The following is a 15481-nucleotide window of genomic DNA, read 5'->3' on the forward strand; positions in this document are numbered from 1 at the left end:
TTCTCTGCTACCTTGTTCTATAAAATGCTACATAAATAAGTTCCTTATTTTTATTGTTGGCTTAAATTCTCTATAAAATCAAGGCTAAAATTCCTGTAAATGGGTAATCATGTGTTAACTATCCTAAACAACAAACAAATCTATCAAATTCATTGCTTGACAAAAAAAAATAACACAATCATTTAGCCTAAGCATCTGAAGTATTAACCAACTGGCTGTTGACTTTACATGAACGTTGGGAATTTAGGGTCAATACTTTGGGTCAAAGATTAATTGTAAACACCCCCTAGCCTTCGTAAGGTCACCCTTTACAAATGTGATTGGACCTGGCAGTGCGGGAACAAGCATGTGGTTGGCTCGTTTGGATTGGGAACTGGCCAATCCAATACAGAGGGCCAAATGTCCAACTGCCTGATTGGTTGTTTCAGATCATTTGGCCTCTCATTGTTGGGTTAAAGTGTCATGTTTTTCTCCAAAGGAGTGGATTCTTTATAAAGGGAGTGTTTGTCCACCCCTTACTTTTTCAAATGATGTTGCCATTATCAATGATGCAGTTTGCAGTGCGATGAAAGCACTGTTGAATCCCCAGCGTGTGATAACCAGGACTTGCAGTTTTCTGGTCCTCCTCCTCCCCAGTGATCTCAGCGGTGTCCTTTTAAGACAGTGCCATGATTTACCGGTCTATGGTAACTCAGGAGGAGTCTAATATCTTCTAATAATCTTCACCCTTCGAGATAGACCTTCAGATCCTGAGGGTGCTTCACTGTCTGAGATAGACCTTCACATCCTGAGAGATCTTTACCCCCAGAGAGACCTCACACCCTGAGAGATCTTTATACCCTGAGAGACCTCACACCCTGAGAGATCTTTACCCCCAGAGAGACCTCACACCCTGAGAGCCCTCACACCCTGAGAGATCTTTACCCCCAGAGAGACCTCACACCCTGAGAGATCTTCACATCCTGAGAGATCTTTACCCCCAGAGAGACCTTAACACCCTGAGAGATCTTCACATCCTGAGAGATCTTTACCCCCAGAGAGACCTCACACCCTGAGAGATCTTTATACCCTGAGAGACCTCACACCCTGAGAGATCTTCACACCCTGAGAGATCTTTACCCCCAGAGAGACCTCACACCCTGAGAGCCCTCACACCCTGAGAGATCTTTACCCCCAGAGAGACCTTCACACCCTGAGAGATCTTCACATCCTGAGAGATCTTTACCCCCAGAGAGACCTCACACCCTGAGAGATCTTTATACCCTGAGAGACCTCACACCCTGAGAGATCTTCACACCCTGAGAGATCTTTACCTCCAGATAGACCTTCACACCCTGAGTGATCTTTACCCCCAGAGAGACCTCACACCCTGAGAGATCTTTATACCCTGAGAGACCTCACACCCTGAGAGATCTTCACACCCTGAGAGATCTTTACCTCCAGATAGACCTTCACACCCTGAGTGATCTTTACCTCCAGATAGACCTTCACACCCTGAGAGATCTTCACCCCCAGAGAGATCTTTACCCCCAGATAGACCTTCTGATCCTGAGAGACCTTCACACCCTGAGAGATCTTCACCCCCAGACAGACCTTCACACCCTGAGAGATCTTCACCCCCAGACAGACCTTCACACCCTGAGAGATCTTCACCCCCAGAGAGACCTTCCGATCCTGAGAGATCTTCACCCCGAGACAGACCTTCCGATCCTGAGAGATCTTCACCCCCGGACAGACCTTCACACCCTGAGGGATCTTCACCCCCAGACAGACCTTCCGATCCTGAGAGGCCTTTATTCTTTCTGATAGACCTTCACTATCTGGCAGACCCTCACTCTGATCGATCTTCACTCCCTGACACCATCACACCCTGTGATAGACCTTCACTGCCTGAGAGATCAACAGATAGATCTTCACTGTGTAAGATAGAACGTCAAATAGTCTTTCACAATCTAAGAGAGACCTTCAGCCCTGAGAAGACCTTCACGCCTGTGATGGAGCTTCAGATAGACCATCATTATCTAAGATAAACTTCAGACACTGAGATAGACCTTCATGCCCTGTGCTAGATTATAGATAGATCTTTGCTGCCGAGATTGATATTCAGACCCAGTAACAAAGCACACATCAAACATCCCAGAGACAGAGCACCCATCAAACATCCCAGACATGGAGCACCCCATCAAACAACCCAGAGACAGGGCACCCCATCAAACAACCCAGAGACAGGGCACCCCATCAAACAACCCAGACATGGAGCACCCCATCAAACAACCCAGAGACAGAGCACCCCATCAAACATCCCAGAGACAGGGCACCCCATCAAACAACTCAGACATGGAGCACCCCATCAAACAACCCAGACATGGAGCAACCCATCAAACAACCCAGAGACAGGGCACCCATCAAACATCCCAGACATGGAGCAACCCATCGAACAACCCAGAGACAGGGCACCCATCAAACATCCCAGACATGGAGCACCCCATCAAACATCCCAGACATGGAGCACCCATCGAACAACCCAGAGATAGGGCACCCCATCAAACAACCCAGACATGGAGCAACCCATCAAACAACCCAGACATGGAGCAACCCATCGAACAACCCAGACATGGAGCAACCCATCAAACATCCCAGACATGGAGCACCCCATCAAACAACCCAGACATGGAGCAACCCATCAAACAACCCAGACATGGAGCACCCCATCAAACAACCCAGACATGGAGCACCCCATCAAACAACCCAGAGACAGAGCACCCCATCGAACATCCCAGAGACAGGGCACCCCATCAAACATCCCAGACATGGAGCACCCCATCAAACAACCCAGAGACAGGGCACCCCATCAAACATCCCAGACATGGAGCACCCCATCAAACAACCCAGACATGGAGCACCCCATCAAACATCCCAGACATGGAGCAACCCATCAAACATCCCAGACATGGAGCACCCCATCAAACAACCCAGAGACAGGGCACCCCATCAAACATCCCAGACATGGAGCACCCCATCAAACAACCCAGACATGGAGCACCCCATCAAACATCCCAGACATGGAGCACCCCATCAAACATCCCAGACATGGAGCATCCCATCAAACAACCCAGACATGGAGCACACCATCAAACATCCCAGACATGGAGCACCCCATCAAACAACCCAGACATGGAGCACCCCATCAAACAACCCAGACATGGAGCACCCCATCAAACAACCCAGACATGGAGCACCCCATCAAACAACCCAGACATGGAGCACCCCAGCAAACAACCCAGAGACAGAGCACCCCATCGAACATCCCAGAGACAGGGCACCCCATCAAACAACCCAGAGACAGAGCACCCCATCGAACATCCCAGACATGGAGCACCCCATCAAACATCCCAGAGACAGGGCACCCCATCAAACATCCCAGACATGGAGCACCCCATCAAACAACCCAGAGACAGGGCACCCCATCAAACATCCCAGACATGGAGCACCCCATCAAACAACCCAGACATGGAGCACCCCATCAAACAACCCAGACATGGAGCACCCCATCAAACATCCCAGACATGGAGCACCCCATCAAACATCCCAGACATGGAGCACCCCATCAAACATCCCAGAGACAGAGCACCCCATCAAACATCCCAGACATGGAGCACCCCATCAAACATCCCAGACATGGAGCACCCCATCAAACAACCCAGACATGGAGCAACCCATCAAACAACCCAGAGACAGGGCACCCATCAAACATCCCAGACATGGAGCACCCCATCAAACATCCCAGACATGGAGCACCCCATCAAACAACCCAGAGACAGGGCACCCCATCAAACATCCCAGACATGGAGCAACCCATCAAACATCCCAGACATGGAGCAACCCATCAAACAACCCAGAGACAGGGCACCCCATCAAACAACCCAGACATGGAGCAACCCATCAAACATCCCAGACATGGAGCAACCCATCAAACATCCCAGACATGGAGCAACCCATCAAACAACCCAGAGACAGGGCACCCCATCAAACAACCCAGAGACAGAGCACCCCATCAAACAACCCAGACATGGAGCACCCATTGAATACCCAGAGACAGAGCACCCCATCAAACAACCCAGACATGGAGCAACCCATCGAACAACCCAGAGACAGAGCACCCCATCAAACAACCCAGACATGGAGCAACCCATCGAACAACCCAGAGACAGAGCACCCCATCAAACAACCCAGACATGGAGCAACCCATCGAACAACCCAGAGACAGAGCACCCCATCGAACAACCCAGACATGGAGCACCCATTGAATACCCAGAGACAGGGCACCCCATGAAACAACCCAGAGACAGGGCACCCCATCAAACAACCCAGACATGGAGCACCCATTGAATACCCAGAGACAGGGCACCCCATGAAACAACCCAGAGACAGAGCACCCCATCGAACAACCCAGAGGCAGGGCACCCCATCAAACAACCCAGACATGGAGCAACCCATCGAGCAACCCAGACATGGAGCACCCATCGAACACCCAGAGACAGAGCACCCCATCGAACACCCAGAGACAGAGCACCCATCGAACACCCAGAGACAGAGCACCCCATCGAACACCCAGAGACAGAGCACCCCATCGAACACCCAGAGACAGGGCACCCATCGAACACCCAGAGACAGAGCACCCCATCGAACACCCAGAGACAGAGCACCCATCGAACACCCAGAGACAGGACACCCCATCAAACACCCAGAGACAGAGCACCCCATCAAACACCCAGAGACAGAGCACCCCATCGAACACCCAGAGACAGAACACCCCATCGAACACCCAGAGACAGAGCACCCATCGAACACCCAGAGACAGAGCACCCATCGAACACCCAGAGACAGGACACCCCATCAAACACCCAGAGACAGAGCACCCCATCGAACACCCAGAGACAGAGCACCCCATCGAACACCCAGAGACAGGGCACCCCATCGAACACCCAGAGACAGGGCACCCCATCGAACACCCAGAGACAGAGCACCCCATCAAACACCCAGAGACAGAGCACCCATCAAACACCCAGAGACACAGCACCCATCGAACACCCAGAGACAGAGCACCCCATCGAACACCCAGAGACAGAGCACCCCATCGAACACCCAGAGACAGGGCACCCATCAAACAACCCAGAGACAGAGCACCCCATCGAACACCCAGAGACAGAGCACCCATCAAACAACCCAGAGACAGAGCACCCATCGAACACCCAGAGACAGAGCACCCATCAAACACCCAGAGACAGAGCACCCATCGAACACCCAGAGACAGAGCACCCCATCAAACAACCCAGAGACAGAGCACCCATCGAACACCCAGAGACACAGCACCCATCGAACACTCAGAGACAGGGCACCCATCGAACACCCAGAGACAGGGCACCCATCGAACACCCAGAGACAGAGCACCCCATCGAACACCCAGAGACAGAGCACCCCATCGAACACCCAGAGACAGAGCACCCCATCGAACACCCAGAGACAGAGCACCCCATCGAACACCCAGAGACAGAGCACCCCATCGAACACCCAGAGACAGAGCACCCCATCGAACACCCAGAGACAGAGCACCCCATCGAACACCCAGAGACAGAGCACCCATCAAACAACCCAGAGACAGAGCACCCATCGAACACCCAGAGACAGAGCACCCATCGAACACCCAGAGACAGAGCACCCATCAAACAACCCAGAGACAGAGCACCCCATCGAACACCCAGAGACAGAGCACCCATCGAACACCCAGAGACAGAGCACCCATTGAACACCCAGAGACAGGGCACCCCATCAAACACCCAGAGACAGAGCACCCCATCGAGCACCCAGAGACAGAGCACCCCATCAAACAACCCAGAGACAGGGCACCCCATGAAACAACCCAGAGACAGAGCTCCCATCGAACACCCAGAGACAGAGCACCCCATCGAACAACCCAGAGACAGAGCACCCATCGAACACCCAGAGACAGAGCACCCCATCGAACACCCAGAGACAGAGCACCCCATCGAACACCCAGAGACAAAGCACCGCATCAAACAACCCAGAGACAGAGCACCCATCAAACAACCCAGAGACAGAGCACCCATCAAACAACCCAGAGACAGAGCACCCATCAAACAACCCAGAGACAGAGCACCCCATCGAACACCCAGAGACAGAGCACCCCATCGAACACCCAGAGACAGAGCACCCCATCAAACAACCCAGAGACAGAGCACCCCATCAAACAACCCAGAGACAGAGCACCCCATCAAACACCCAGAGACAGAGCACCCCATCGAACACCCAGAGACAGAGCACCCATCGAACACCCAGAGACAGAGCACCCATCGAACACCCAGAGACAGAGCACCCCATCGAACACCCAGAGACAGAGCACCCATCAAACAACCCAGAGACAGGCCACCCATCGAACACCCAGAGACAGGGCACCCATCAAACAACCCAGAGACAGGGCACCCATCGAACACCCAGAGACAGGGCACCCATCGAACACCCAGAGACAGGGCATCCCATCGAACACCCAGAGACAGAGCACCCCATCAAACAACCCAGAGACAGAGCACCCATCAAACAACCCAGAGACAGAGCACCCATCAAACACCCAGAGACAGAGCACCCATCGAACACCCAGAGACAGAGCACCCCATCAAACAACCCAGAGACAGAGCACCCATCAAACACCCAGAGACAGAGCACCCATCAAACACCCAGAGACAGAGCACCCCATCAAACAACCCAGAGACAGGGCACCCCATCAAACACCCAGAGACAGGGCACCCCATCAAACACCCAGAGACGGGGCACCCCATCAAACACCCAGAGACAGGCCACCCATCGAACACCCAGAGACAGGGCACCCCATCAAACACCCAGAAACAGAGCACCCATCAAACAACCCAGAGACAGGGCACCCATCGAACACCCAGAGATAGGGCACCCATCGAACACCCAGAGACAGGGCACCCCATCGAACACCCAGAGACAGAGCACCCATCAAACACCCAGAGACAGAGCACCCCATCAAACAACCCAGAGACAGGGCACCCCATCAAACACCCAGAGACAGAGCACCCATCAAACAACCCAGAGACAGAGCACCCATCGAACACCCAGAGACAGGGCACCCATCGAACAACCCAGAGACAGAGCACCCCATCAAACAACCCAGAGACAGAGCACCCCATCGAACACCCAGAGACAGGGCACCCCATCGAACACCCAGAGACAGGGCACCCATCGAACACCCAGAGACAGAGCACCCATCGAACACCCAGAGACAGAGCACCCATCGAACACCCAGAGACAGAGCACCCATCGAACACCCAGAGACAGAGCACCCATCGAACACCCAGAGACAGAGCACCCATCGAACACCCAGAGACAGAGTACCCATCGAACACCCAGAGACAGAGCACCCCATCGAACAACCCAGAGACAGAGCACCCCATCGAACACCCAGAGACAGAGCACCCCATCAAACACCCAGAGACAGAGCACCCCATCAAACAACCCAGAGACAGGGCACCCATCAAACACCCAGAGACACAGCACCCATCGAACACCCAGAGACAGGACACCCATCGAACACCCAGAGACAGAGCACCCCATCAAACACCCAGAGACAGAGCACCCATCGAACACCCAGAGACAGAGCACCCATCAATCACCCAGAGACAGAGCACCCCATCGAACACCCAGAGACAGAGCACCCATCGAACACCCAGAGACAGAGCACCCATCAAACACCCAGAGACAGAGCACCCATCGAACACCCAGAGACAGAGCACCCATCGAACACCCAGAGACAGAGTACCCATCGAACACCCAGAGACAGGGCACCCCATCGAACACCCAGAGACAGAGCACCCCATCAAATACCCAGAGACAGAGCACCCCATCGAACACCCAGAGACAGAGCACCCCATCGAACACCCAGAGACAGAGCAGCCCATCCAGTTTCCAGCACCAACATCCCTCACCTTGATGAGTTCAGGAGCGGCCTATCCATTGATGGAAAATGAGCTCAGCAGTCAATCGGTATCCCACATACAATTGTATCAGAGGTCGAGATAAACCTCGTGTGTTTTGTGTAAACCCGATTCAACCCAATAATTAATCCACCCATCGATCAATTCCAAAATTAAAGCCAAGAAAACCCAGAGTCATCAACACGCCTCAAGTCCAGATCTTAGTCCACTTCGGGCCAGGACTTGAACTCCTTTTAGTGGTTTTCATTGTAGAGGCAGTTGGGAATGTTTATCATTTAAATGATTTTATTTGTTCCTTTCTCAATTCTTTGGCTGATTAAACCCGAGCTTTTCTGATTGGGTGTATTTGGTTTGATTGTATCGTCACCGTTTCCTCTCTGCCTGACATCAGGCCCACGTCAGATTCGAAGCGAGGGCAGCACACCCCTCTCCAGAACATCACACAGCGCGATTGCACAGAAATGGGGTGAGGATTGGAAGCAATGGGGAACAGGTCCATAGGGTAAGGTGGCCCACACTTGTCTCCCTTACCCCCTCCCAAGTGGTCAGCCCCCAACACCAGAAAAGGAGCCCACCGACCCCACTGCAGAGGAAGATCCCATTGCCCATTCTGCCTACCCTTTCAATGGTTGCCTTTTTGAGGTAGGAATTGAGGCCCTGGCTGGTTGGTCCCCCACAAATGACAACCACATTTAAAAAAAAGATTTAGGAGTCCATTTAGATTTCGTCTCAAGAGTCCATTTTGATTTTCTCTCGAGTCCATTTTGATTTTCTCTCCCTCCCTCCCTCTCTTTTTGCAACGGGCAATGGGGGTGGGGGGATAAACTAGGGACAGCTTCTACTAAGTCAGCGGCCTCGTGGCTAATCTCTTAACTTTGACCTTTCACCCGAAGCTTTAAGTGTTAACTGTTGACCTTTGACCTTGCAGATTTTAACTGCTGAAATGTCTCTTTAAACTTTAAAGGCAACTTTGATAACGAGCGGCTGGCGATTGCTAGACAGCGAATTCCATATCGGCTCGGTCGAGTAGTAGACGAGTGGCTACTCGACAAAGGTAAAAAAAATTAATTAAAAGCTTTTAACATTTAAAAAAAAAACACACACCGCAAAAAAAACCTTAACTTTAACATAACCCAATAATAATTCTATTTTAATTCTTTTAAATGCTAAAAACGTGTCAGTAAAATTAAACAAGCCATATAAAACCTGTTTTAACTGTAACCGAGTTTAGAGTTTGATCGTTTTTGGTGAGCGTGCTGTATTTTTTTTTTTCTTGCTCTCTTGTGTGATTATTTATTGCTCATGATCGCTGTTTCTCAGTTAAAGGGGCCTGCTGTTTTGCGCCGTAATGGAAGCCACTTTGCCCTTTAACCCTTTAAGTGCCGCGTTCCCTTGGGCTGCTGGGTGTCGTGCAGAGAAACACGAACCAAACGACTGAACATACCCACTTCAGTAGAAGTTCTGCCCCATATTAATGGGCACCTTCTCCCCCCACTCACCCCTCCCCCCACCCCCCCCCCCCCCCAAACAGGGACGCACCCCATTGGCCTAATCCCAGAGGGCTTAGGCGCATGTCGGTAAAGGTCAAGGGTCATGTGGCGGAGAGGGGGGACGTTGGAATTTAACCACTCAACTTACCAGGCACTGTGTGACCAGCTAGGGACCGCCCGCCCCTGGCTGTTGGGACATTGTGTCCATCGGATGCCAGGGCCAGGTCGAGCCCAAGTGGGTCCCCGGTGATGAGTCGTATCAATGAGCCAGGCTTATCGGGCCCATCGTGAACAGGGCCCTGGAATTCAGCAAACTTGCCTGACTCGGGTACCAGTTTCTGGTTGACTGGGTTCCAAACGGCAGTCACCAGGTGCGTCATCTTGGATCCAACCTGACCCCCTCCCCCTGCCGCCCTCTCAAGGGGATTAGTCAAGCTGTGGATGGAGTGCCACGCAGTGGAGGTGACACCGTAAGAACGCATGAGTTTAACGTTGACATTTGCTGTTTGTCTCCTGATTTGGATCCAGGGACCAGGTCCACCTTGAGTTCATTGATTGAAGCCAGAACATTGCAATTCAGGACCTCTAGCTGAACCCAGGATCACTGGGCTAAAGAGGGGGGAAAAAATCAGCCAGAGTTCTCGTGAATGATCACTACCCAGCGACCCACGTGGGTGGGCATCGAGAGTGGACCTTCAAATTGGACAGAGGGTTGCCCTCAATACAAAGGAGGAACGCAAGGAGGCTTCTGGAGTAACAGGTTTCTGTTGCCCCTTGGTGCTCTGACCGGTGGCATTTTTAAACCCAACCTTGAGCGAAGTTTCTTCACAGGACTTGATCGAATGGCACTGAACCCATGGGCACAGGTGCCGAGAGCGGGCAACGAGCAATATTCCAGCTCATTAAAAGACGGGAGCGCATCCTTCAATCAGCCAGGCCGCTCTGAATCAGCTGGTGTAGCACACGTGTGTATCTCAGCTGGTGTAGCACACGTGTGTATCTCAGCTGGTGTAGCACACGTGTGTATCTCAGCTGGTGTAGCACACGTGTGTATCTCAGCTGGTGTAGCACACGTGTGTATCTCAGCTGGTGTAGCACACGTGTGTATCTCAGATGGTGTAGCACACGTGTGTTTCTCAGCTTGTATAGCACACATGTGTATCTCAGCTTGTATAGCACACGTGTGTATCTCAGCTGGTGTAGCACATGTGTGTGTCTCAGCTGGTGTAGCACACGTGTGTATCTCAGATGGTGTAGCACACGTGTGTATCTCAGCTGGTGTAGCACACGTGTGTATCTCAGCTGGTGTAGCACACGTGTGTATCTCAGCTGGTGTAGCACACGTGTGTATCTCAGCTGGTGTAGCACACGTGTGTATCTCAGCTGGTGTAGCACACGTGTGTATCTCAGCTGGTGTCGCACACGTGTGTATCTCACTCCTTGGTCAACCCTCTCTTGTCTCTGCCTCATCGGGAGAAATCTCTGGGATACGCTGCCTGCCATTTGCCCCTGGGCGATCTTCCGCGAATCCAGTGGTGTGGCCACCACTCAGTACCCGATTGGCCGACGGGCTTATGATCTAAAGCCACGCAGCGACAGAGAGAAGCTAGCTCAGCTGACATAAACAGAATGACACGCTTTAAAAGTACACCGATAAAAGTCTCGCAAAGGCTCTCTTGATACTTACACTGTTGAGGGGGGGGGGTGGTGGCCATGCAGATAAAGAGGTTTCCCATTTGATCCAAGGTCTGAGGTGAGTTATCCGGTGTCTGTGGTGGCTGTAATACTTGGCCGAGGGTTGGGAACATTAAGCCAGCATTCCCTGGATTGGCGTATGGGCTAAACAGCCACCTTGATGTGTGGGTGCGGAGGGCCATATATAAAACCCCAACATGTAACTCCAATAAGCTCAACAATGGATAGGTTACTGTTGTATTAGGGGCACATCATTCGTGTGATATCTCAATGAGTCAGCACCCTATCTTGCACTAGGTTTGGGGGCAGAGGTCATTGTGTGATATCTCAATGACTCAGTATCTTAGAACCTTCCCTCGAATTGGGTCTCATTGTGTGATATCTCAATGACTCAGTATCTTAGTACCTTCCCTTGAATTGGGACTCATTGTGTGATATCTCAATGACTCAGTATCTTACTACCTTCCCTTGAATTGGGACTCATTGTGTGATATCTCAATGACTCAGTATCTTACTACCTCCCCTTGAATTGGGACTCATTGTGTGATATCTCAATGACTCAGTATCTTAGAACCTCCCCTTGAATTGGGACTCATTGTGTGATATCTCAATGACTCAGTATCTTACTACCTCCCCTTGAATTGGGACTCATTGTGTGATATCTCAATGACTCAGTATCTTAGAACCTTCCCTTGAATTGGGACTCATTGTGTGATATCTCAATGACTCAGTATCTTACTACCTCCCCTTGAATTGGGACTCATTGTGTGATATCTCAATGACTCAGTATCTTAGTACCTTCCCTCGAATTGGGACTCATTGTGTGATATCTCAATGACTCAGTATCTTAGAACCTCCCCTTGAATTGGGACTCATTGTGTGATATCTCAATGACTCAGTATCTTACTACCTCCCCTTGAATTGGGACTCATTGTGTGATATCTCAATGACTCAGTATCTTAGTACCTTCCCTCGAATTGGGACTCATTGTGTGATATCTCAATGACTCAGTATCTTACTACCTTCCCTTGAATTGGGACTCACTGTGTGATATCTCAATGACTCAGTATCTTAGTACCTTGCCCTAGAGTTGGTGGGATGGAGCTCATTGTGTAATTTCAAACAATGACCCCCATCCCCAACTCAAGAGGTAGTTACTAGTGTACTGAGTCATTGAGATATCACCCGGTGACCTCCATCCCAAACTTATCGACAGGTTAATCATTGAGATATCACACGGCAAATCACCTCAACCCAAGGGCAAGGTGAGTTATTGGGGTATCTGACAATGAGTCCCAATTCAAGGGAAGGTACTGAGATAGTAAGTCATTGGGATATCACACAATGACCTCCACCACCACCCCCCCACCCAAGGGTAAGATACTAGGGTGCTGAGTCAGTGAGATATCACCCAGTGATACCCCCTCAGACTAAGGCTAATATACTAAGGTGCTGAGCCAGTGAGATATCACCCAGTGATACCCCCTCAGACTAAGGCTAATATACTAAGGTGCTGAGCCAGTGAGATATCACCCAGTGATACCCCCTCAGACGAAGGCTAATATACGAGGGTGCTGAGCCAGTGAGATATCACCCAGTGATACCCCCTCAGACTAAGGCTAATATACGAGGGTGCTGAGCCAGTGAGATATCACCCAGTGATACCCCCTCAGACGAAGGCTAATATACTAAGGTGCTGAGCCAGTGAGATATCACCCAGTGATACCCCCTCAGACGAAGGCTAATATACTAAGGTGCTGAGCCAGTGAGATATCACCCAGTGATACCCCCTCAGACGAAGGCTAATATACGAGGGTGCTGAGCCAGTGAGATATCACCCAGTGATACCCCCTCAGACGAAGGCTAATGTACGAGAGTGCTGAGTCAGTGAGATATCACCCAGTGATACCCCCTCAGACTAAGGCTAATATACGAGAGTGCTGAGTCAGTGAGATATCACACAGTGACCCACCCACCAAAGGGGAAGAGGGTACAGAGTCACTGAGATATCAAACGGTGACATTGTTCAATGAGGTACTTTTGAAGTGTAGTTAATGAGAAAGAGGGTGGTAGGAGAGTGAAATATCACCAGTGAATTCAGCCCCAACATTCAACAAACAAGGAATAAAACCAGAAGGTGCCAGTAAAGCATTGCAGGTCCCACAACGTCTGAAAAGACTAAAGACAGGTTGATAATTTCAGGGCAAGAGCCTTGGTCAGTGCTCAGGACGAGACCCAGGTTCTCACCCAGAACATCATCCTGGTTTTTTTTCTCTTTTCGGATGCTGACAGACCTTCAGCATTCACAGGTTTATCGGTCGAAATGTTGGCTCCTTCACATCCCGACCACAATCCAGAAGGTTTAAAAGAGATGTTTTTAACATCTAACCTGCGAGGTTTGACCTCTCGGGAAAGACTGAACAGGCTGGGGCTCTTTTCTCTAGAAAAGACAAGACTGAGGGGTGGCCTGATCGAGGTCTTTAAGATTATGAAAGGGTTCGATAGGGTAGACGTAGAGAAAATGTTTCCACTTGTGGGGGAGACCAGAACTAGGGCCCATAAATATAAGATAGTCACTAATAAATCCAATAGGGAATTCAGGAGAAACTTCTTCACCCAGAGAGTGGTGAGAATGTGGAACTCACTCCCACAAGGAGTAGTCGAGGGGAATAGAATAGATACATTTAAAGGGAAGCTACATGAGGGAGAAAGGAATAGAAGGATATGCTGATAGGGTGAGATGAAGTAGGGAGGGAGGAGGCTCGTGTGGAGCAAAAACACCAGCATGGACCTGTTGGGCCGAATGGCCTGTTTCTGTCCTGTAAACTCTATGTAATTCTATGCAATTTTTCTTACATGTGCCAAAAATATAATGAAGCAGCTGGAAATGAATCTTTGCAGTTGATCTGAGCTGTTTCCGGCCCGAGATTTCTATCCCTTTGATTAACACAGCGTTCTACGCACCCAGATTCTGCAGGAGCCGGCGAGGGGGATGGGTTGGCCTGCCCCCAAACCCCCGTCAGGCAACTCCTACCCTACTTCCAGTAACATCACTGTCGACGAAAGAGTCCATCTCTTCGTCCCCTCGTGAACCGTGTTGCTTTTTGAAAGAAACGCACTGACTGTGAAGGAGAGAGGGGCCAAGTGTGGCAGGGAGTCACCCATGGGTGTCTCCAGGAGATGACCTGACTCTTCGATTTCCGCACCGAGTTTGAAAAGAGCTCTGCAAAACCGCCCCCCCGACATTATAACTGTGGCGAGATCATTTACCCACGCCTCCCTGTTGATCATTTGTGTCCTCGTTCATTGGGGACGTCGTTGACCCTCCCACCCCGTCAAACCCTGCCCGCCTCTTAAAGGACGTCCGCAATTTTCATTTCCAACATCAAAGAGAATCGGGCTGTTTCTATAACAACAGCCTGCATTCATATAGCGCCTTTAACGCAGTAAAATGTCCCGAGGCGCTTCACAGGAGCGAGTATCAGGCAAAATTTGACACCGAGCCGCAAAAAGAGAGATTAGGACAGCTTGGTCAAAGAGGGAGGTTTTAAGGAGCATCTTAAAGGAGGAGAGAGAGGCGGAGAGGTTTAGGGAGGGAATTCCAGTGTTTCGGGCCCAGGCAGGTGTGGGCACGGCCGCCAATGGTGGAGCGATGGAAATCGGGGATACACAAGAGACCAGATTTGGAGGAACTCAGAGTTTTTTTGGAGGATTGTAGGGCTGGAGGAGGTCACAGAGGTAAAGGGCAATAGCAGTGCACTTTGAAAATCGACCCCAAGGTAATTCCAAGCCCTGTTTTGCTCCCAAAGGCCTGAGCCTCCAACTGTGTTGAGTTAGCTGATCTCAGTTAAGGCATCAATCGCTTTACAAATCACTGGTCGGGCCTCAGCTGGAGTATTGTGTCCAATTCTGGGCACCACACTTTAGGAAGGATGTCAAGGCCTTGGAGAGGGTGCAGAGGAGATTTACTAGAATGGCCCCAGGGATGAGGGACTTCAGTTATGAGGAGAAGCTGAGATTGTTAGAGCAGAGGAGGTTAAGAGGAGATTTAGTAGAGGTGTTCAAAATCGCAATGGATAGAGTAGATAGAGAGAGGGTCAGCAACCAGAGGACACGGATTTAAGATAAAAGAACCAGAGGGGGGAGATGAGGAGAAATGTTTTTGGCGCAGCGAGTTGTTATGATCTGGAATGCGCCGCCTGAAAGGGTGGTGGAAGCAAAGGTGGATCAGGTGGGAAAGGCAGAGTGCATCTGATGCAGAAG

The 15481-nt window shown here is 50.8% G+C and overlaps 1 protein-coding gene across 18 annotated transcripts in view; it reads left to right on the forward strand.

Annotated features, from left to right (window-relative positions):
• Positions 1-15481, forward strand: part of LOC137306476 (neurexin-2-like) — a 1403359-nt gene that overhangs the window by 1244425 nt on the left and 143453 nt on the right. For 16 of the 18 annotated variants that reach the window (XM_067975720.1, XM_067975733.1, XM_067975727.1 and 13 more), the window contains one exon: positions 8998-9087. The exons of the other annotated variants lie outside the window; for them this stretch is intronic. In XM_067975720.1, coding sequence (XP_067831821.1) covers positions 8998-9087 — 90 coding nt within the window. The remainder of the gene's footprint in view (positions 1-8997; positions 9088-15481) is intronic. 18 annotated transcript variants of the gene reach the window in all.

Source organism: Heptranchias perlo, chromosome 43 (assembly GCF_035084215.1).
Source record: "Heptranchias perlo isolate sHepPer1 chromosome 43, sHepPer1.hap1, whole genome shotgun sequence".
In the NCBI taxonomy this organism is placed as follows: Eukaryota; Metazoa; Chordata; class Chondrichthyes; order Hexanchiformes; family Hexanchidae; genus Heptranchias; species Heptranchias perlo.